Source organism: Octopus bimaculoides, chromosome 6, assembly GCF_046866305.1.
Source record: "Octopus bimaculoides isolate indiv1 chromosome 6, ASM4686630v1, whole genome shotgun sequence".
Taxonomy (NCBI): Eukaryota; Metazoa; Mollusca; class Cephalopoda; order Octopoda; family Octopodidae; genus Octopus; species Octopus bimaculoides.
The window spans coordinates 36,764,913-36,787,605 of NC_142933.1; the positions used below are offsets into that span (position 1 = coordinate 36,764,913).

At 36.4% G+C, this 22,693-nt stretch overlaps 1 protein-coding gene across 5 annotated transcripts in view; it reads right to left on the bottom strand.

Moving 5' to 3' along the window:
* LOC106881659 (cAMP-dependent protein kinase regulatory subunit) overlaps positions 1-22,693 on the bottom strand; it is a 457,628-nt gene that overhangs the window by 202,550 nt on the left and 232,385 nt on the right. The window contains exon 1 of one of the 5 annotated variants that reach the window (XM_014932124.3): positions 16,281-17,125. The exons of the other annotated variants lie outside the window; for them this stretch is intronic. Within the exon in view, the coding sequence (XP_014787610.1) occupies positions 16,281-16,535 (255 nt within the window). The 5' untranslated portion in view covers positions 16,536-17,125. Of the gene's footprint in view, positions 1-16,280; positions 17,126-22,693 lie in introns of those variants that run through there. 5 annotated transcript variants of the gene reach the window in all.

Sequence of the window (22,693 nt, forward strand, 5' to 3'; positions counted from 1 at the left end):
TTCATATATTTAGAAATGTAGTCATATGCACAAACTAAATATAGAATTTGATAGGAAAATAGTCAATTTTGTTCATTAAAAGAATTGATATAACGATTCAATCAGTACAACATAAGATAGTCATACAGGTTTGCTTGTTTGTTTTAGAGTGATTCAATGATTTTCAGTCAAGATAAGCAGATGAAGGTGGAAAATGGTAAAAGAAACAGAAGCATTTATAAATACTTGTACTTAAAATATCGATTGATTTTCTTACGGAATAAAAATCGAAATGAATGCCACTGAAAATAAGAATTTCTACAACCAGTCACAGAAATGTTTTCCATCACACATATATTATCATCGCTGACGTTGTCGTCGTCATCATCAATATTATTTTTATTTCCAAAGAAGTATGTTCTTTTGTATAAGCATTCAAGAAAAAAAGGAGGCATCCCTATTTCCCAATATTGACTAAATTATAACTATATTAATTGCTTCACTATTCCACTGAAATTCTCTTTGGTCTGCTTTTATACAGCGTGAATCTCTTCAACAAAAGGTTAGAATTTCTTAATCAGGATTGCTTAACTCTTTCATTACCAAATTTCTACTGAAATATATTGTCTACATATTTACATTAATTTTGAAAATATTCAAGAATTGAAAAGCTGGAATAATGTTTTCATTTAATGGTGGTATTAAGATGATGATTGGGACACAACTAAACACATAGTATTTGCACAAAACTATTACAAACTATTCTAATTCAAATATGAACACTTCAAAATAAGGCAGTTTTTAAATCAACTCAGTTGATAAAAATTCAAAATCCTGTACTACAAATATCTGCAACTGTTGCCAAATTTTGAACTACATGAAACTGCAATTAAAACAGCATTATTGTTTGGGCTGGAAAATTTGAACAAAGCCAAAAGACTTCCTGCTTGCACCATGTGTGCTTATATTTTGCATTTTATCAAGTGGATTTCTCCAGATTTCTTCTTTAATTTTTTTAGCATAATGGCAGTTAATACTTCAAGCAGCAAATTTAGAATTCAGTGATATTGTTTATTGATAATTTATTTATTTACTTGTGATTTAATCAGAGATAGATAGATTGCACTTGGATAAAATAGCTAAAGTGATACTTCAATGTCTTCTCTACAAAGCAACTAAGTGATACAGGGATTTATTGATTTTGATCAGGCATGGAGTTATCATGTAGTAGATTTTGCATTGATATTTTCATTAGTGAATGGTAAGGATTAATTAAAATGAAGTGTTTTTGCATAGTGGTGGGTTTATGAGAAGTGTAATTATTGTAATAAGAATAAATAACACTAATTTGCTATATCATACAAAACTTTTGAATGGTGGAGATGAAGAATATCTCAGAATTCTTCTTCTAGTGGGAGACTAAATTACAGAGACCAACTGGGGAACAAATTCGGCTCTGAGACAAGAAATTGAAGCTCAGGATTCAATATCTTGCAAATATATGAGAAAGCACCTACAGGTAATCAACTTAACTGTATTCAATCTAGTTAGGCAGGTTAAAGTGACTTGTCAACATGTGAAAGTCAACAGGTTAAACCTACATTCACAATGTACACCAACAATCATTACTTCGTATCAGCAAACACCATTCTCAATTCCTATTTTAGTTACATTTTTATACAGGATTGACTGATTTTAATTACAATCTCAAGTTTGTAACAGGATTGGGAGATTTACAGAAAGTACTACAAGACATTGAAAATTAAAGAAGTATAAAACAACTGTAACTATTTTCATAGCATATAAAGCTGACTGATGGTGGATACTAATAAAGAGTTAGTAAGCTATAACTTGCTGGACAACACCTAAGGCTGACAGAGAGCAGCTGATAACTATAAGGTGATGAACTAGCAGAGTCAATAGAGCATTGGATGAAATGTCTTGTGGTATTTATTTTGGCTCATCACATTCTGAGTTCAAACACAGCTTCAACCATAGTCACCATTAAATAAAGAACTAGTCTAGAGTGGTGGATTAATGAATTTATTAGAGCATGAGATACAATGCCTTGTGGTATATATATATATGGTTCTTTGCATGCCGGGTTCAAATCCCACTGTGGCCAACATTGTCTGATTTAACACCACTACTTGGTCTCAGCAAAATCTACTTGAGTTAGGTCTTCAGTTTGTGGATAACTTTTTGCTTTCCACCAGTTTTGGAGGCCCTGAAAAGGGCCATCCGTAAGCCCTACTTTTCCTTCTGACTAAGCATTAGAAAACAAGTGTTGTAATGCTTCAATATTTTGGAACTTAGTGTCAGCTTTAAACAGTGAGATCACAAACTTTGTTGATTAGCTAGTGTTGATGTGATATAAACTAAGTTCATATCAACACTAGCTAATCAACAAATGTATATGGGTAGGTTCTTTGGAAACATCTACATGAACAACAAATATTTATTTCGTTATTGCCCACAGGGGACTAAACATAGAGGGGACAAACAAGGACAGACAAAGGGATTAAGTCGATTACATCGACCCCAGTGTATAACTGGTACTCATTTAATCAACCCTGAAAGGATGAAAGGCAAAGTTACCTCAGCGGAATTTGAACTCAGAACCTAATGGCAGACGAAATACTGCTAAGCATTTTGCCCGGTGTGCTAACGATTCTGCCAGCTCACCATCCTATGAACAACAGATATTATGAAGCATTTTCTCAGTTTTAATCATCTTCATATTAGTTAATATCCACATAATGGATGTCTTTCACAAAGCATCTGCTTTTGTTTCTCAGAATCTGTTTCTATCACATGAGTATTCAAAGAGAGAACAAATAATAAATAAAAATAAGAAAGTATAGTTGACGTATAAAGCAAATCTAAGAGCAATATGTAGCAGATGTTGATAGCTATGTTTGAATGGACATTCATGAATGTTTCAGTGATGATTCTTCAACAAATTCTATACATTAAAGAAGACAAAAGTGTTAACTGTACTCTAGAGTACAGTTTACATAATGGTGCTGCTATACAGTCATAACCACAAAGGCACATACACCAATATGCTTAAAGCAATAGATGACAGACACATTCTACTCCAGTCAGTTAGCTAGCTGAGTACCACCTGATTTATGTTTACTGAATACCCAGCCCAACTTCACTCAATATTCCTACTCCCTCTTCCAAACTTACTTTGTTTAATCCTTCATCATAGAAAAGAAACTTTCCAGAATGAACTCACTCACCAGCCTACAGAAGTTTAATTGTTCAATTCCCAAGTCTCTAATTGAAATGTTTTAATTAATTTTGAAAAATGATTTTAAAAATTGGTGGGATTGAATAAAACGAGTAACTCTGTTATTATTAAAATGATATTTGGAATATAAAATTGCTGGAAGATCTTTACCTTCAGTATGAACATGTAAAAGTGAGTATTTTGTACCCTAGAATCAAAGATGGTCATGAGTGGGTGGGTTGGTTTTAAAATGACTTACTACAAATAGACATGAGGGTCATATTCTTTTTTGGACTAATTAAAAAATAAAATAATACTGAAAATAGTGGGAAATCAGAAAGGTTTCAATAACCTAGTGTCTCCCTCTGTATCAATCACTTGAATTATCGGAGTAAACAATTACAAAATGAGAAAAATGCAGCTGAAACTGGTTTCTATTTCATTCAGGTTTATATTTGCAAATTTACAAAGAAACTGCCTCAGTCATGTCCCTTGCAGGTCCTGTTTTAGTTGAAAGGTTTCAGACAAGTTTCAGAAGGCATCAATATATTGTACAACACTGGTCATGTTACTATTGTGGCTACAGTAACCACAGGATGGCAGTCCAGCCACAGTTATACAAAGACAGGGAAAAGTGTTTCAATTATTGTACTTCGCTAAACAAGCCTATTTACAAACCTAACTGATATATGTAAATACTACAAACATATAGATGCAGGTTTGACTGTATGGTTAAGGAACTTGAATTTACATGAATGTTGGTTCAACACCATTGCACTTTGGAGAAGTGATTTCTGCTATAGCTTCAATTTGAGACCAATATATTGTGGCAAGAATTTGATAGACAAAAACTCTTTGGAAGCACATCATGTATGTGTGACTAATTCATATCCATGGAGGATCAGAACAGCCAGAAAATGAAAAATGCTTCATGAAACAAGTTTCCCGTGTGAGGCAAGACAATCTCTTATTAATATCACAAACAGAAATGTTGTTATTGCTTTGTTTGATATCAATAACTGGCAATATAAAATAAATACAATATACACATTCACAAACCCACCCACCCATCTAAACAACCCTCATACTCATAGATGTATAAAGTTTTTTCATTATTATCAATGGGAGAAATAACTCAATACATGAAGTATATGCTTAATTTTTTCCAGTAACTGAAAATACAACAGGAGTTATTCAAATGTCTAGTTTCATTTCAAAGTCCTCATCAAACTATTTTATAAGTGGTTTTGGCACAATACTCTAGGCTCATGAGTTCCTCCTGTGGTTTCCTCAGTTAATAATAAAAATTGTCTCTAATTTAGGCATGAGGTCAGAAATTTTGACAAGAGGTGGCAGTTACTTGAAACTTACAATCCAAGTACTTGACTTGAACCTTATTTATAAACTTCAAAGGGATGAAAGGCAAAGTTGACCTCAGCATGACATGAACTCAAAACAAAAAGAGCCAGAACAAATACTGCAAAGCATTTTCCTGACTATCTTACAATTCTATCATTCCATCGCTCTGATGATGATGATGATATTATTATTATTATTATTATTATTATTATTATTATTATTATTATTATTATTATCCTTTAAGGCCTGGATTTTGTTGGAAGGGCAACAGTTGATCACATCAACCCCAGTACTTAACTGGTACTTAATTTTTCTGACCCCAAAAGGATGAAAGGCAAAGTTGACCTGAACAGAATAATAATAATAATAATAATAATAATAATAATAATAATAATAATAAGATATATACAATCCTCTTAAGTAGGAAAAATAGCATGACTATGGAAAATGAAGAAGGTGAAGATAATGCCAATTATTGTTAGTTCCTTGAGGACAGTATCAAAGTGGAATATAAAGCAAATCGGAATAGAGTGCCCAGTAGACCTGTCACAAAAAGGTTTGCCTCATTGGCATGGCCAGAATAATCAGGCAAGTATTAGATAGTTGAAAAAGAAAAGACAGCATGGTACCGTAGGCTGCAGGCAGCAAGCCTGCTATACATGCAAGACTCCAGGAATTACAACAAAACCTGAGATGAAAAGAATAATAAAACAATAATTATAATAATCCCTTCTACTGTAGGCACAAGGCCTGAAACTTTGGAGGAGGAGGTGAGTTGATTACTTTGATCCCAGTACTCAACTGGTACTTGTTTTATGAACTCCAAAAGGGTGGAAGACAAAATCAGCCTTGCCAGAATTTGAACTCAGAACATAAAGACAGATGAAATGTTGCTATCCATTTTGTCCAACAAGCTAACAATTCTTGCAGCTCATCACCTTTATAATGATAACAACAACAGCTATCTCTGATTTTGAAGAAGATGAGATCTGATTACAAACTGCAAAAGAACACAAGACCAATTAACCACCTGTTGTTTATGGACAATTTGAAGCTTCATAAAGCTAGCACAGGTCAACTGGACTCAGGTCAACTAGACTCCTTTATTTAAACTATACGAATTTTCTCATATGACATCCAAATAGCATTTGGTCTAGATAAATGTGTTGTTCTTGAATTGTAGAAAGCGGTGGAGTACAACTTCTAGATGATGATCACATAAGTGAACAGAGAAGGTCACAAATATTTTGATATTTTACAATTAAGCTAGATGATGAACACCAAGATGAAGGAAATGATTTCTTATAAATAAACCAAAACAGTGAAAAGGCTATGTAGATCCAAGCTTACTGGAGGAAACCTGATCAGAGGTATCGACATTTGGGACTGTAAACAAGCTATGCTACTGCACAGGAATTGTGGAATGAACAAAAGAGGAACTGGTCAACCTGGACTGAAAAACTAGGAAGATAATGGTATGTATGGGTGCCTTCATACTAAAAGTAATGTGATAAAGCTTTACCTATCTAGGAAGGAAGGTAAAAGAGGAATAGCTGCAGTAGAAGACATTGTTACAAAGAAGACCAAATCCTTCTTTGTCTAACTTAGAGATAGCAATGAAAGAATGTTGCAGGCTCCACTGAGTGAGGTGATTAGTGATAATGATGAGACCATCCAGGGGTACAAAATGAGAATTAAAGAAGAAAAGATCCTTAACTGGAAAGAGAAAGCCCTACGTGGAGAGCTTTTCCAACAAATACCAGATGAAACTAATGAAGAATCTTGGAGATGGTTAAGACTCGGACTTTTAAAAGAGACAGAAGGATTGCGCTTGTTGCTCAAGAACAAACTTTACAAACCAACTCAATCAAATGCAGCATAAAATAGCATTATAACTTTTGAGTAGTTTATGTGAAAAATCATCCGAAATGTTTAGACATATAAGTAGTGGATACTCAAAACTGGCCCAAAAGGAGTACAAAAAAATGCCATAACAAAGTGGCATTGCAAATACACAAGGAGTTGTGCAGGAAGTATGGGCTAGTATGTCCCAACAGGTGGTATGAGCAGCAACCTTTGCCAGTAGCAGAGAATGATCAGGTGAGACTCAAGTGGGATATTCCAATCTATACAGACAAGAAGCTGCAACAAAACTGACCAGATATCACTCTCCTATGAAAGGATTGGAAATGAAATATATCTACAGAACTTCAAAAGTGAGTGTGATACTTATTGTGGTCGGTAAACTTAGATCCATCTCAAAGACAGCAATATTATGGCATGTAAAGCTGAAAATATCAGACTTCATAGGAAGTACAAATTTGGTAACAATACATAGAATAGTACATTTTATGGAAAGCATTTCATCTCTAAGCTGCAGGAAGGAGCTGATATAAAGAAAGAACAGAAAAGAAAGAATATTAATAATAATAATCCTTTTTACTATAGGTACAAGGTCCAAAAATTTTGGGAAAGGTGATAGGCAATTACATTGACCCCCAGCATTCAACTGATACTTATTTCATCAATCCTAAAAGGATGACAGGTAAAGTTGATCTTGGCAGCATTTGAACTTAGAATGTAAAGACAGACAAAATACTGCTTAAGCATTTTGTCTGGCATGCTAATGATTCTGCCAGCTCACCATCTTAACAATAAAGCTTTCAAATTGTGGCACAAGGCCAGCAATTGGGGGCTGGGGGCTAAGTCAATTACATCAACCTTAGTGTTCAACCGGTACTTATTCTATTAACCTTAAAAGGATAAAAGGCAAAGTCAACTATGGCGGAATTTGAGCTTAGAATGTAAAGGCGGACAAAATGCTGCTAAGCATTTTGTCTGGTGTGCTAATGCTTTTGCCAACTTGCCACCTTAATAATAATAATAATAATAATAATAATAATAATAATAATAATAATAATAATAATAATAATAAAATATTGTTTCTGATTAAGGCAGAAGGCCAGCAATTTTGAGGTAAGGGTAATAATAACTGTTGCACAACTGCTTTTGAAGCTGGCATGGATCAGACAGACCATCAAGGTTCCAATCAGTTCTTATATGAAGATACTACTCTCCTACATGTGCATTTCATAGTGACTGGTATGAGAAAGTGGTAGAAGGGATGAGTGAGTGATGATAGTAATAGAGATGGATAAATGGTAAGAATGAAAGATGGATACCAATACCAGATGGCCCATTAACCCTTTAGCATTTAAACAGGCCTTATCCAGCCAAAATATGTTCAAGCTAACCTGATTTAACCTCTCAAACCTATCCTACAATGCCATTCCCAAAATAGACAATAACATCATTAAAATCTCAAAGCTATCAGACAATACATGATTAATTGAAAATAATATGAATAAATAAGCTTTACATTTGGTTGAGTAATTTGAAAGCTAAAGGGTTAAAGTGCAAGAGAAAAGTATAGAAAGGGCTAATTTTCCAATGACTTTACTGAGTGCACCAGATGTGCTGGGGTGGAAGTTTATAAGGGTTCCTTTCATCATCTCACTTAGTCCCAGGAGGATCATGGGGGCAGATTCATCAAGCATACTTTTCATTGGGTCCTGTCAGAAGCAACTATCTCCAGTTGATCTGACAGGATCCCCAAGCTTGACCAACCAAGGTCATAAATGTTATCCAACCATCTTGCATGTGGTCTACCCCTGGGTTTCCTGCTAGTTAGTTTTACTCACAGAAGCTCTCCAGCAATTGTTTACTGAGATAATTTTTATTACACGTCTGTAGTAGCAGAGCTGTATTCTCTCAATTTGGAGATAGCAGCTCTACCTGAAGTGCCTCTCTAATCTCTGAACTACGTACTCTTTCGAGTAATGTTACTTCAAAAACCCTCCAGAGAAACCCTGTCTTGGCCGGTTGTATCTGCAATCATTCTTTCGGCTGGAAATAGTATGAGGGTTCATTTACCAACAAATTTATGGAGTGTACTGAATACAGGGGCAGAGAGTATAAAAATGATTTCTTCACCAGCAACTTTACAGAGGATACTGGGAGCATTATATTGTGGTACCAGTAAAAGAACCAAAAGTGGTCAATAGTTTGAGGCATGTACATATGCTAAAGGTAATGTGACAAAGGAAGTGATGACAGGAAAATGGGTTAAAGGAGCAAGGGTATGAAGGCAGAAACAGGATGATTGGTAGTACAGAAATGATAAGGTAAAGTGCATTGGATAGCAGAGTGAAGAGAATGGCAGTATGAGTATAAAATGTGAGTCTAGCACTGTATATAGTTATATAAACAAAATGAATAATAAGGATAAGGGTGACACACACACAAACACACATATCATTCATGAGTTTGCTAAAAACTTTATTCTCTATGCTAGTCAGGGTTAGACAAGAAGGTACCTGAGACAGGATTTTACAACCTGATGTTCTTCTTGTTGCTAACTCTTACCTGTTTTTTAAGTTTGGAAATTTTAATCTCAGAGGAATTCAAAAGTGCAGAGCTGGTAGACGTTCTGTTAACAGAAAAACGCCAGCCATTACCAGTTGCAGGCCAACCACATATAGTGACATCACCAGTTGCAGCTCAGCTATAAACAATTACATCACCATTTGTAGTATAGCTCACTGCAGATTGTAAATAATAACTCAGACACAGACACCCACAAACAAATCCCCTCATAAGCCATTGGTCAGCCCAAGGATATTGTAGAAGCCACTTGGCCAAGATACCATACAGTGGGACTGACTCCAAAGCTGCATGGTTGAGAGGTAAACGTCTTAACCACAAAGCCATGTGTGTGTGTGTGTGTTTGCGCACACGCACGCACGTCGTGTGTGTATTGTTTGCATTAAAATAATTTAAACTCTGAGATATGTGAAATAAATTATTTTAATGGTAGAACTCAAAGCAAATAAAACTATAAATTACAGTATTTAAATATTGAGTTAAAAAAATTTTTGTAGCTTCCAGTATTCATCACTACCACCACATTTTGTCCCATTCATAACATTCAATTAGCCAAGCTTGCACTGGTAGACAAGACTTCTTGGCCGGATCTTCTCCAGCACTAATAACACCAATCAACTTCTTCCCATGACATCTTTCTCATGAAATGCAACATCTTGAGATTGTGTATGTGTGTGTGTGCACACGCATGTACACTTATACCTGTAAGTAGTATTTAGTATGTAGCCAGTTTTAGACAGTAAACAGTGTGTTGTTATGTCAATTTGTACCAACAACTTGGTAGTGGAAAGGTCCAGAGTAAGAAGAGATTAAAGAAAACACATATTTGACCCTAGTCATCAAATTATGTTACCAACTAGACTTCCAGTTCTATGACATTTGAAAAACTATCTCTGACACAGATTTGGATAATATAGCTAGCTGGAGCAAGTTTGTTCATAAAACTGACATCAAAAACCCAGGGTAGTACTTCATTAAAAACTAAAGCTAACATCCTCCTACCACATGTACATATTCTCAAGTCTGTCTTTTTTCCATTGAAATGCAGACATTTGTACACAGAGTAATCAAAAAGTTTGCAAAATAAATACAACTATTCATGATAGTAAATGTTTTAAATATTCAAATATTTTCACATGTGATCTATCAATTATAATGATACAACTTGATGGAGGAAGTATAACAATAATTCTTCCTAAGTTTGAGAGGAGGTGTGGGTAAGTTGGTTACATTGACCCAAAAGGATGAAAAGCAAACTTGACCTTAGTGGGATTCAAACTTGATGCATAATGTGTCTTCAGAAATGCTATGAGGTATTATATCCAACTAGCTAACAATTCTACCAGCAATAATAATAATAATTATGGTTTCTAATTCAGGCACAAAGCCAGCAGTTTTAAAAGGAGTTAGTCAATGTGAATCCTCAGTACATGACATGTATTTTTTATCATAACAATTCTGTAAAAATGAAAGGCCTCAGTAGTATTTGAAACCAGAACATAAAGAACGAAAACAAACAGTGCATGTTATTTTGTTTGACACTTTAACAATACTATTTACTCTGTTGCCTAATCATCATCATCATCATCATTATTATTATCATTATTATTATTATCATTGCTTAAGGTGGTGAACTGGAGGAATCGTTAGCATGCCAAGCAAAATGCTTAGCAGCATTTCATCTGTCTCTACATTCTGAGTTCAAATTCCACCTAGGTTGATTTTGCTTTTCATCTTTTCGGGGTTGATAAATTAAGTACCAGTGAAACACAGGGTCAATGTAATCAACTTACCCTAACCCCCAAAATTTCAGGCCTTGTGCCTTTAGTAAAAAGGACTATTAATATTGTTATCGTTGTTAGAGTCAAAGAGAATATCTTGTGGCATTTGTTCCAGCCTTTTATGTTCTGTGTTCAAATGACATTGAGGTTAACTTTGCCTTTCATCCTTTCGGGATTAAAAGAGAGTACTGGTCAAGTACTTTAATATAATCAACTAACCCCTTCCCTCAAAACTGCTGCCCTTGTGTATGAATCACAAATCATTATTATTATCCCATATTTTTCCACAAGAGTCCATTCAGTCATACAAAGGAATTACAAGAGATATAGTGAAGTGATGGACACACAGTAACATAAAAATTTAGATGGAGGTTTCCAAAGGCCCTAAAGAACATTTGATGGTACCTCCCACTTCCCCATTTTATGAAAAGCAGAGGAAAATCTCTCATCACTTTTTTCCTAGCCCTGGATGAAATTTTTAGGCCAGGAGACACTCCCTTGTGACATACTGCCACCATGGAGCCAACAAATAGCCCACGATTCCTTTTGTTCAAATATCATTTTATCCCTTTTTTAATGTTAAATTTGTAGAAGGGCATATATATTGCTACCGCTGTAGTGGGAGCATTCTTCTACTGCTACTATTACTGCTACTGTTACTACTGCTGCCTCAGTCCAAGCTTACAGATATTATCAAAATTGTCTGATGGCAAAAATATATTTGTTTCAAAATGTAAAGGAAATACTTTTCACTTCTCGATGTAACAACTTCACCCAAACACAACAAAAAATCGTATTAAAAGTACAATAATTTTTTAAACACTCAGAGGTTCATAAAAATGTGTGTTGCTAGAAACTCCAAATCATTTTGATAATAGTTTTTAATTTAGGCATGAGGCCAGCAATTTCAGCTGTGTGGGGAGGTGACCAAGTCAATTTCATTGACTCCGGTACTAGACTGGTGCTTTATTTTACTGACTACTGAGGGACCATAAAGAGTCAGAAAAAATACCATAAGGCATTTTGTTTGATGATCTAGTGATTCTGTTAACCAAAAGTAATGATAACAACAATAATAATAGCTATATATTTCAAATTATGTCAGCATTATGAAATACGAAGAGAAAAGAGGCAATATAAAAAAGATCTCATAAAATGACAAAGTAGCCATATTCTTAAGATATAAACCCACACAAAAAGAAAGAGCAAGGCTAATGCACCTGACATTGTTGCGAAGAACCACTAGGAAAGGAAGTACCTCCTAATCAAAGTGTCTATCCTAACAGACAATAATATATCTCTAAAGGAAATGGAGAAATTATTCAAACATGAATATCTTGTAAACTGAGTGTGAACTGTGAAAACAGAAACAATCCCTATATTAAAAGGGTACCTTGGCAATGATTAAAAAAGATGAAGGTGCATGTATAACCAAAATTCCAAGACTTAGAAATATACACATCTAGAAAGCAACACCACTAGGTACCACACATACACATTATGTAATGTCAATGCAACAGAAAATACATTGATTACATACAAAGTATACAGAACTGTTGTTTGAAGTAAATTGAAAGTAAGCAATAAAAATAAAACTACATAATAAAAATAATAATCTTTTCTACTGTAGGCACAACGCCTGAAAAGGATGAAAGGCAAAGTTGAGCTCAGCAGAATTTGAACTCAGAAAGTGACGGCAGACGAAATACCTCTAAGCATTTCACCCAGCGTGCTAATGAGTCTGCCAGCTTGCCAATAATCCTTTCTATTATAGGCACAAGGTCTGAAATCTGGGGGCTAGTCAAATACATCAACCCCAGTGCTCAACTGGTGTTAATTTTATTGACCCCAAAAGGATAGAAAGCAAAGTTGACCATGATGGCACTTGAACTCAGAATGTAAAGCCAGAATAAATACTGCACAGAATTTTTACCATTGCTCCAACAATTCGACCTAAAATGATGATAATAATATATTTAAATAATGCAACATATACAGCAACTACAAAACACAAGCACTACACAACATATTGCAAATCTTCCAACCACAAAATGAAACAGATCTCCAACAAAGCTAATGTAACAGAAACATTCTTACATTTCCAGAAAGAAAATGGTGCACACACCTACAAGAACATAGAGGTGCACCTTGTAGTGCAGAATGTTGACAGAAAATTAACATTTTCCACAAATAAAGACAGGTAGATGGGAGTCTTCTAGGATGGTAAACATGTGGAGGAAAGATTAAATAGAAACTTATATAAATTGTTTGAAGACATGAACAGAACAAAAGCTGTTGTTTCTTGTCTCCAAGAAATCCAACACAATTACAGAAGCTGAGGTTAACAGACAGCTCTGAAGAGGATGGAGGAGCAACAAAACTGTTAAAAGAAAAAGAAAAAAAACAAAACTAAGCTGTAAATGGAACTATAGAATACCATGTTAAGATGATGGCAAGAAATTCCCCCCACATGGCTGGCACCTGACAAGACTGAACAAAATTAAAATGGACAAAAAATAATAAAGCACTGCTATGAAGTGGAGGACTTAAAATGGAAGCCAATGAATTTTTGATAGCAAGTTGAGACAAAAGCCGCCTTATTAGAAGCTACCAAAAAAACACAAAAAATAACTGCAGAATATGTGGAGGTCAAGAAAAAAAAAACAAACAGTTGCATTGTGTCCACCTGTAAGTGTATGTGTGTGAATGCGTGTGTATATATATTTACAAAGAAAGAGTGAGAGAGAGATGAAAAGAAACAGACTGAGAGACTATCCATACTGTGAATTTTATCGAATCACACAGGCAAGAAGATCACAGCAAACTCATCAGATATTGCTTTCAGGGATATTCACCAGAGTGAATAGTGATCAATATATCAGTCCAACAGATGATAATATATCTCTGAATGAAGTGGGGAAAATATCCAAATATGAAAATCTGGAATATGGGGGCTGAAAACGGAAACAATCTCTATAAATGCCAAGGAAAAGATGTTAGATATGTGACCACAACTCCAGGACTAATATACACTACAGCCATCAATTGCAAGCAAATGTAAGTTGGCAGCATATATTATGCTTTTGCATGATATGTACCTGCACAGATATTTTCATAACCCTCCCACACTTGACAAAATGTCAATGTGACAGCTTGAAGAAAAAGAGAGCTGCATCAGTCATGGGTGCCAGTACTTTCTTTTGTATCAAAGCCAAAAATGAAGAAAGACAAAGTAGGCCCTAGAGGAATTTGAACACAAAGAGCAGAGATCAGGAATGAATATCCCAACACATTCCATTTATATATGCAACATGCATGCAGACAATAATGCAACTAGGCACTGTACATATGAACAGTAGTTTCAATGCTGTAGAAAATACAATCCTGGAACAAACTATTGAAGGTTCACAAGGAACACAAAACTTGGCTTGGTTTTACTTAGGGAAAACATGCAGCAGCAGCAGCAGCAGCAGTAGTAGTAGTAGTAGTAGTAGTAGTAGTAGTAGTAGTAGCAGTAGTAGTAGTAGTGTTTCTTTTACATACCTTTGTATTATTTTGTTTGTTTTTGTTTTTTGTTTTTTTCTGGTGGGGAGCTCTTAGAGCTCTGTCTATTTACAGCGAGAGAAATAGAGAAGTGTAGAGTGGCTAAAAAAAATAGAGAGAGGGAGAGACGGACAGATGGGCAGACAGAGGTAGGGGTGGTTAGAATAGAGAACAAGAAGAGATTAATGAATGACATTACAAATATTCTCAACAGTAACTGAAATATAAGAACTCAAGAGATTGTCATTGAAATCACTTGAAAACTGATCCAGTAACAGAAACTGCATTGATCTTAATGATCTTATTGATGCTGGTGTTGATGTTATAGGGGTAGCTAGAGATGACTGGGTGGTTATTGCAGTTGTGGTGTGATGATGGAGGAATTAATGATAAGGATAGTCACTGTTGTGAATGTGGAGGTGGTGGTGGTGGTGGCGTTGATTGGATAATGTTGCTGTTGCTTTGAAGGAGATTACTGTTGCTCTTGATATAGAGGTTGTTGTTGTTGTGATAAAACTGAGTTAAGAGACGAAGAGAAATAGAAAATGTTACTGCCATTTCTATGAATCAGTTAAATATATTTTTCTTGAACAGTTAAGAGATTAATTACAGGTGAAGTTCGTTGAAGAAGCTAAGAGGTGAGTCAAAACAATGTAGATATCAAATGGTTGTCTATGTAATGATGGGTTGGAAATGAGAAGAACCTTACTTCCAGACATGGCTACCTCACATATATACACACACCTGCAGAGGTGTGTGTGTAATTATATGTTGCATACTGCACAATATACACTTACCTGCATTTTATAAATACATACATACTTGTACTGTTTAATCATACACATTTGCACAATAAACACACAAACATACATGCTTATACAATATAAACAGTTTCGCAGCATAAACTCGCGCGCACAATTTCATACACACATTTGTACAGTATATATACACACGCACATTTATACAGTATACATACATATCCGTACAGTATAAACACGCACATTTGTATACAAACACACATGTAAGATAGTGAAAAACACTATACGATGCTGACATATGGCTGTGGTGGTGGTGGTTGTTGTTGGTGTGTGTGTGTGATTTACAAAACTATGGAATGTTGAAGCCGTGAATATGACAGGTATGTCAGCAATGAATAATGTTGACATAACTACCAAATACTCCCGATACTCAAAGTACCCACGCCTTTAATGTTGATCCTACAAGTAACACCGCTGCTAATGAATCATTCACGGATTCTTTCATCACCACCACCAACTATCCCACTATTCACTGTTCTCCACCTAGTAATGTGGGTGGGTGACTAGGATCAGATATGTGAGTGAGTAAACATACACAATAGTTATTGTGTTAAGATTTGAAGATATGTGTGTGTGTAAATATAAGTTAGATAGCTATATGTGCGCGCACGCACACATACACACACTATACGAAGGCGTATTTGTATGAATACAACTATGTATAGGTGTGTATATATGAATGTATATATAACGTGTAGCAGTTTTAGTTAAGTCGTGTAAAAATATTTATTGTATTGAGAGATGAGCAGAATATTATTATTGTTGTTGGCGACAGACTGACTGCTGGTCACCCACAGTTATTACAGACTGTATGTAAATAGAGGACATCGTATGGAACAATAACAGGAAAAGTTATTTAAACAATATTGCTGTTGTTGTTATTGTTTGCCAGATGAAAGTGGATGATGTCATAGTGACAACAGCCATTCAAGTTACTTGAAAGAGTTCTACCCGCTTCTCATCCCCCTTCCTCCCATATTTCTGTGGTAATCAACTCACTGACCCTTAGGGGCTTCTCTCTTCCTTTTACCGAAGGGGACATAAATAAACACGAAGTAGAAAACCTGCAGCGATGCGTATGCGTATGAGTGTGTGAATAGGCACATGTGTATGAAATACCTGGTCAGTGTTGTCCACATCCTGTCCACTATTCTCAATGGTAACATCCACTGCACTGGTATAAGATTGTCGACCGTCTGTTAATTCCTCTGTAGTTGACGGTACATCAACTGATGATTGGTGAACCATTGCAGAAGAAGCCCCATCCTGCTCTTTCCCTTCATCCTGTTTATCCGTAGAATCTCCCTTGGTAAGACCACTTCTTCGAACAGCATCTCCTCCAAGTTCCCGAATTTTTTTCAGCTGATTGCCCATTCCCAAGCGCTGCAAGGGTCAGCCGTGTGTTGCAGTATCGCTGCCAGTAGATAGGGCTGTTATAACACTGCCACACCACCGCTCCCTTACAATTAATCAACCTATTGTGTTTGGTATTAAGGACCAACCAATCTGGAATAATAGAAGCAGCCACGATGGGGATGAAGTCTTCCACTTCCCAGCAACTGACGTCCCGTGTTCTCTACTTCTTCGTCTGTCTTTTTCTTTATAGTTAGTTCTTACTACAATAATACTTGTAATAGTAGTAATAGTAGTGCCTCTGTAGTAGCTGTTGTTCACAGTAGCATCTGCACTAGCAGCAGCAACAATAGCAGTAGCAGTGGTGGTGGTGGCGGCGACGGCAGCAGCAGCCTTTAACTACCAAGCGTCAGGGTCCAGCTGAACATGGTCAGCTAATAAACTTCAAAGAGGTCACTTTCTGCTTGACCACAATGGACAGTGAACAGAGATATTGTACTGAGCACACGTGGACCTTCAGTCAAACAATTCACTCTCACCCTCGCGTTCTTTCAATAACCGATTTGGTGAGTGAAACACGTGAAATCGCTCAGTTTCTGAATATTGTGTGTGCGCGCGCGCGCGAGTGTGTGAGAGAGAGAGAAATGAGAACGTCAATGTGTAAGAGAGAGAGAGAGAGGGGGGAAGAGTTAGTGTGTCTGTGTTAGAGAGTTGTGGATGTGCGGTGAATGAAAGGAGCCAAACCAAATTATGTTGGTGAATAAGCAGCGGCGGCGGCGGCAGCAGCAGTCTCGGAATCTGATTGAAAAAGCCACAACCATGAAAACGGTAAAACCACCACCATTGTTGCTGCTATCAATACCACCATCAACATAAACACCTCTCCATACCCCACCCCCCCACCACCAGAACCATCTCACCATAAACATTACTACCACCACCACAATCACAGTCAACACAGCAACTACTAACTACCACACCCACCACAACCGCCACCACCATCAGCACAACTACCACAACCATCACTAACAATTACCAGTCAACACGACCACCTCTTACTACCACCACCACCACAACAACAACAGTTAATACAACCACCACTAACCACAATCAATACAGCCGTCACCACTGCAACCGTAGCCACTACGATAACCAGTACAACCATACCATACCACCGCCTTAACCATCACGATCGACACCCTACAATTTTAATAAAGGGCATTTTGATCACTAGAGATGGACAACCCAACATATACGGCGTCACCACCACCACAACCACCTACACCCCGTAATTGATTTCAGTGCCATCAAGAGGTATTTTATGGCATTTGATGACACCGCAGTGAGGTGGACTATTCTTGAAATAAAAGAAACTAGAAATGATCGTGGTCTTACTCAAGACTGACCGAGGGTTAAACAACAACTGCGATCTCACTGTGTATATGTTCTTGGGTGTGTGTGAGTGTATTTTATGATAGCTGGATATACTAGGGTGGTGATGGTGGAGAACGATTATTGAAAGTAGTAGTAGTGGTAGTAGTAGTGGTAGTAGTAGTAGTAGTAGTAGTAGTCAGACAACGACGATTTGAGAGGGCACAACAATGACATCACTTTCGATGCTGATTTCTTTTCATGAGAGATCTGAGATTTATTGAGTGTAGCATGGAATACAAGGTGTTCATGCCTTTTCTCGGAAAACAAAAAACAAACTACAATAGTCTCCTATACTATTTACACAACATTAACAGTTGTTGTTGGTATCAACGTTTAACCGCAGGTCAATCTTTGGCTAAGCAGGCCAAGCTGTGATCATTCCGTATTTCTAAAGGGAAGAGGAGGAGTATGATAGGTGGGGGGTGAACTACATTAATCAGAGTGACCTTCCTGTTTGAAAAATGGCAAGGTGTGATTTGAGAGTGATTTTGTTGTCATTCGAAACAGGTAGAACGACACATAGAGGTCCCCTCGTCAGCTCGCAACATTAACAGCATTAGTATGTGGTGGTGTGATGGCAACAGCAGTTACATCATCAACAACAACAACAACAACAATAATAGCAGCAGCTACAATCTATTAATGGGACACCAGCATAAAGTAACTAGTAATAGTAGTAGCAACAACAACAGCAGTAGTAATAATTGCAGCAATTTAAAAATGACATAAGTGATGATATAAAGAGTGTGATGTCACACGCACACCCCTACACACACACACACACACACTGAAAACCAACAAGCATTGGTGAAGACTTAGTTCCTTTTATCTTTTACTTGTTTCTTTCACTGGACTACAACAGCCATGCTGGGGACCATTTTGAAGGGTTTTAGTCATACAAATAAATTCCAGAATGCATTTTTTTTTTTTTAGTTGTACTTATTCTATCAGTCTTTGTTGATGAATTGCTAAGTTACAGGGACATAAACAAACCAACTCTAGTTGTCAAGTGGTAGTGGAAGGCAAACACAAATACATACACACACAGATATATATTCATATATGTATACAACTGGCTTCCTCCAGGTTCTATCTACCAAATCAAATTCACTCACAAGGCTTTGGTCTGCCCAGGGCTATAGCAGAAGACACTTACCTAAGGTGCCACACAGTAGACCTGAACCCAGAACCATGTGATTGGTAAGCAAATTTCTTACCCTACAACCACACCCTTTTTTAAAAAATAGTATTTAGGAAGTAGTTTGATCCCATCTGAAAAGTGAATTATACTGCCACGAGCCCCATCTGTCACCTCGTGAACAACTGTTACTGATTATACTGGTGTCTTTAACATGAGAAAGGAATAGGAATCAATCAAGGCTTGTTACATGTTAGATCTATTATACTGACAATATATTAGTTCAAGTATATAACATGAAAAGTAATTGTGCCGAACCCAATTTGTATTTTTAATTAAATTCTTATACCTGTGATTCATGATTACATTGCTGGGGGTGATGCCGAGAATATGAAAAGCTCTCTCTCTCTTTCTCACACACACACAATTAAATTGGCATTGATTCAGTGTTTATCTGATCTAAAATAGTTTATACCAAAAGCTATTACATTCTGTAGAAGAGAAGCTAAAACACTATCAACACACACTTACATAGAGAGAGAGTGGGAGTGCAGTATCCTGTTGCATTGCTGAAGTTTTTCTGGTTACATTAACGGTGAACTAAATGATTACACTGGCTAGTCACCACCAACAGAAAAAATTATACTGGCTATAGTACCACTTTCTGTAGCCCTCACCTGTTGTGGATTGTGATCACATAATCTCTCTACCATTAATTGTCTCTTCATTTTAATCTACTACAATTACATATATTTATTTAACTATTACATATCTTTCTCATTATTTCCATTCCATCTTAACTTTGGACAGTTTAAATTAAAAGGTATCCCCCCAAAATCCCCACACTCTGATCATTCTACACAGTAACAATATCTCAAGGAAGGCCAATTACTTGATCTGCTGGAAACAACAGCTGAATCTCATGCTACTATCTTAAAAATGAACACAATGGTGACTACAGGTTTCTTCAAACATGTTTAAAAAAAAAACAGATAGGGTGATCATAGCTAAAACACCGGCTCTGTCCAAGATGGCTTGGGGCTAAATAAAAGTCTGCAGAAATTCATTAGATCTCTGCTAACAGTAGCTATTGTGTGTGTCTGTGTGTGTGCACGCACATACACACACACATACGCACACACGATATACTACAACCTAGACAACATTCGATCCCCTTAGAATGTCCACTAAATCACTCTGTACCATTTCTTAGATGCAGTGAACACCACATTCCCCACAGCCAAAAATCTTTGGCACAGCTTCTACCGTACATCAATTATTCATAGTTAGGGCTGTCTGATCATAAAACCTTATGTGAATGGTTTTAATGGCATCACCAGTTAGGTAACAGCTATCAACTCACTAAATCAATCATTTCAAAAGATATCAAACTGTTTGGCCTGAAGGAATTATCTAGAAAGGAAATTGGATAAATACGATTCAATCTTCTGGCTTATTAATCATTGATAGCTTCTTTGGTGTTGATATTTACCATTTCAATACCATTACAATATTAATTCTAACCAAACATAGCTGCAGGAGTTTTATATGCATTGCCACTAATCTATAACAGCTGGCATTCTACCACATGTTCTAAAGTAATTAGCTAAGAAATACGTCACTGTTCCATTTGAAAGTAAGGATTGTTTCAGAAAGGTGCATTATTACACAACTAGAACTAATTCCTAAACAAAGATGAAAGGGAAAAAATCCAGCAAATGCTGTAGAAGAGAATATATTTTGCCACTGTACTGTTAGATGGAGGTAATAGCACTGCAGTAAGGTAAAACGGTAAATAACCAAACTTAAAGTAGATGAGAAGAAAATCTTAAATCTGTAAAAGTGAAATTGGAAATGTGTTAGCAAAAATTATTCTGTAAGAGTGTCCATAAAATAGTTCAATATATTCAAATGTGAGGTAGGATGGATAAAATGCTGTTGGCTCTTGCCCTTTATCTAGAAAGAGAGAGGGAGAGAAAGAGAGAGGGAGAGAAAGAGACAATGGCTGCAGCTTAACTGTAACATGTAACCAAAGCTGCTGTTATCGTTATTTTTCTGTAACATAAGGTGTTAAGTGAGCAGAATGGTTGAGCACACCAAGCAAAATGCTTAGCAGCATTTTGTCTGCCATTATGTTCTGAATTCAAATTCTGCCAAAGTCAACTTTACCTTTCCTTCTGGGTTGATAAAATAAGTATCAGCTGAGTACTGGGGTTGCTCCTGAAATTGCTGGCCTTGTGCCAAAATTTGAAATGGTTATTATTTTGTAACATGTAATCAAAGCTACCACTACTGCTACTTCAGTAAAATGCCACTACTTTCTCTTCCTGAGTCTCAGATAAGGACAGAGCAATTGCTCTCATTGCCAATTACAAAGACTTTAATTTACCGGACTTTTCTAAGGAATTTTCCTTTAGAATAAAGAGAAGACATGAGATGGATAAAACCAATTTAAATGAAGAGCAGACAGGACTAGACAATGACAAATAGAAGCAGTGTCACAATATAATCAGTGCAAAATGGTGGCTGTCACAGTATAGACAGTAACAACTGATAACAGTATGACAATATACACAGTGACAAATGATAGCTCTGTTCATTTTTATACACACACACACACGAGGTGAGGACGTTTGGAATTATAAAGGATGATGACAATAATATAGATCAAATGACATGACCATCTCTATAGTTTGCCCACCTTGTGGCAAACGAAAACACCGCAGCTCTTCTCTCGAAATCTATGTATGGCACAGAACAGGAATTCTAAGTTGGGAGACAAGAACAAGAATGCAGGATCTAACATTCATGCACATACACACACACACAAACATACAGTATTTCACATGCATTGAATCCTTTTAATCTTTTTGAAATGGAGAACACATGAGACTACTCCTTGGTTCTTTGATACAAATTTCCTGTTTTAAAGTGGTCTAAATTAAAACCTTCCATCAAAGTTTCATGTTAAATTATATTCCAAATACCAGCTTCATAGTGACAAAGTTATTAGAATAAATTCTTCATAAGTTTCAAAAATTAATTGAAACAAAAGCAATGTATTTCAGTAGAAGTATAGAAAGAAAAGAGTTGAGACCACCAGCTCTTTTGACATTGTGACAGAGGCACAGAGCAAAAGAAACAGATTCAGCCTCAGCATATTAAATGCACATACATAAAGAGTAAAGACCCCACTTCAATCATGAATGACCATAGGATTGAACCTAGAAAGTTCCTCTCTGAGGCACAAGTCTGGGCAAGGTTGTTTATGGAAGACCAGCAGTCGCCCATGCATACCAAACTCCCCTCTCCACACCACCGATGTTATCCAAGGAAAAAGCAAAGGATGACACAGCTTGGCACCAGTGATGCCACAACTCATTTCTACAGCTGAGTGAACTGGAGCAATGTGAAATATGATGTCTTACTCAAGAACACAATACACAACACCAGTTCAGGAATCAAACTCACCACCTCACGACTGTGACTCTGATGCTCTAACCACTGAGCCATGTGCCTTCACTAAATGAATATAGAGACTTGTATAACATTAATTATCTGAAATAAAGCATGTTTGCTGTTTATATATTGCAAGTATTATTGAAGA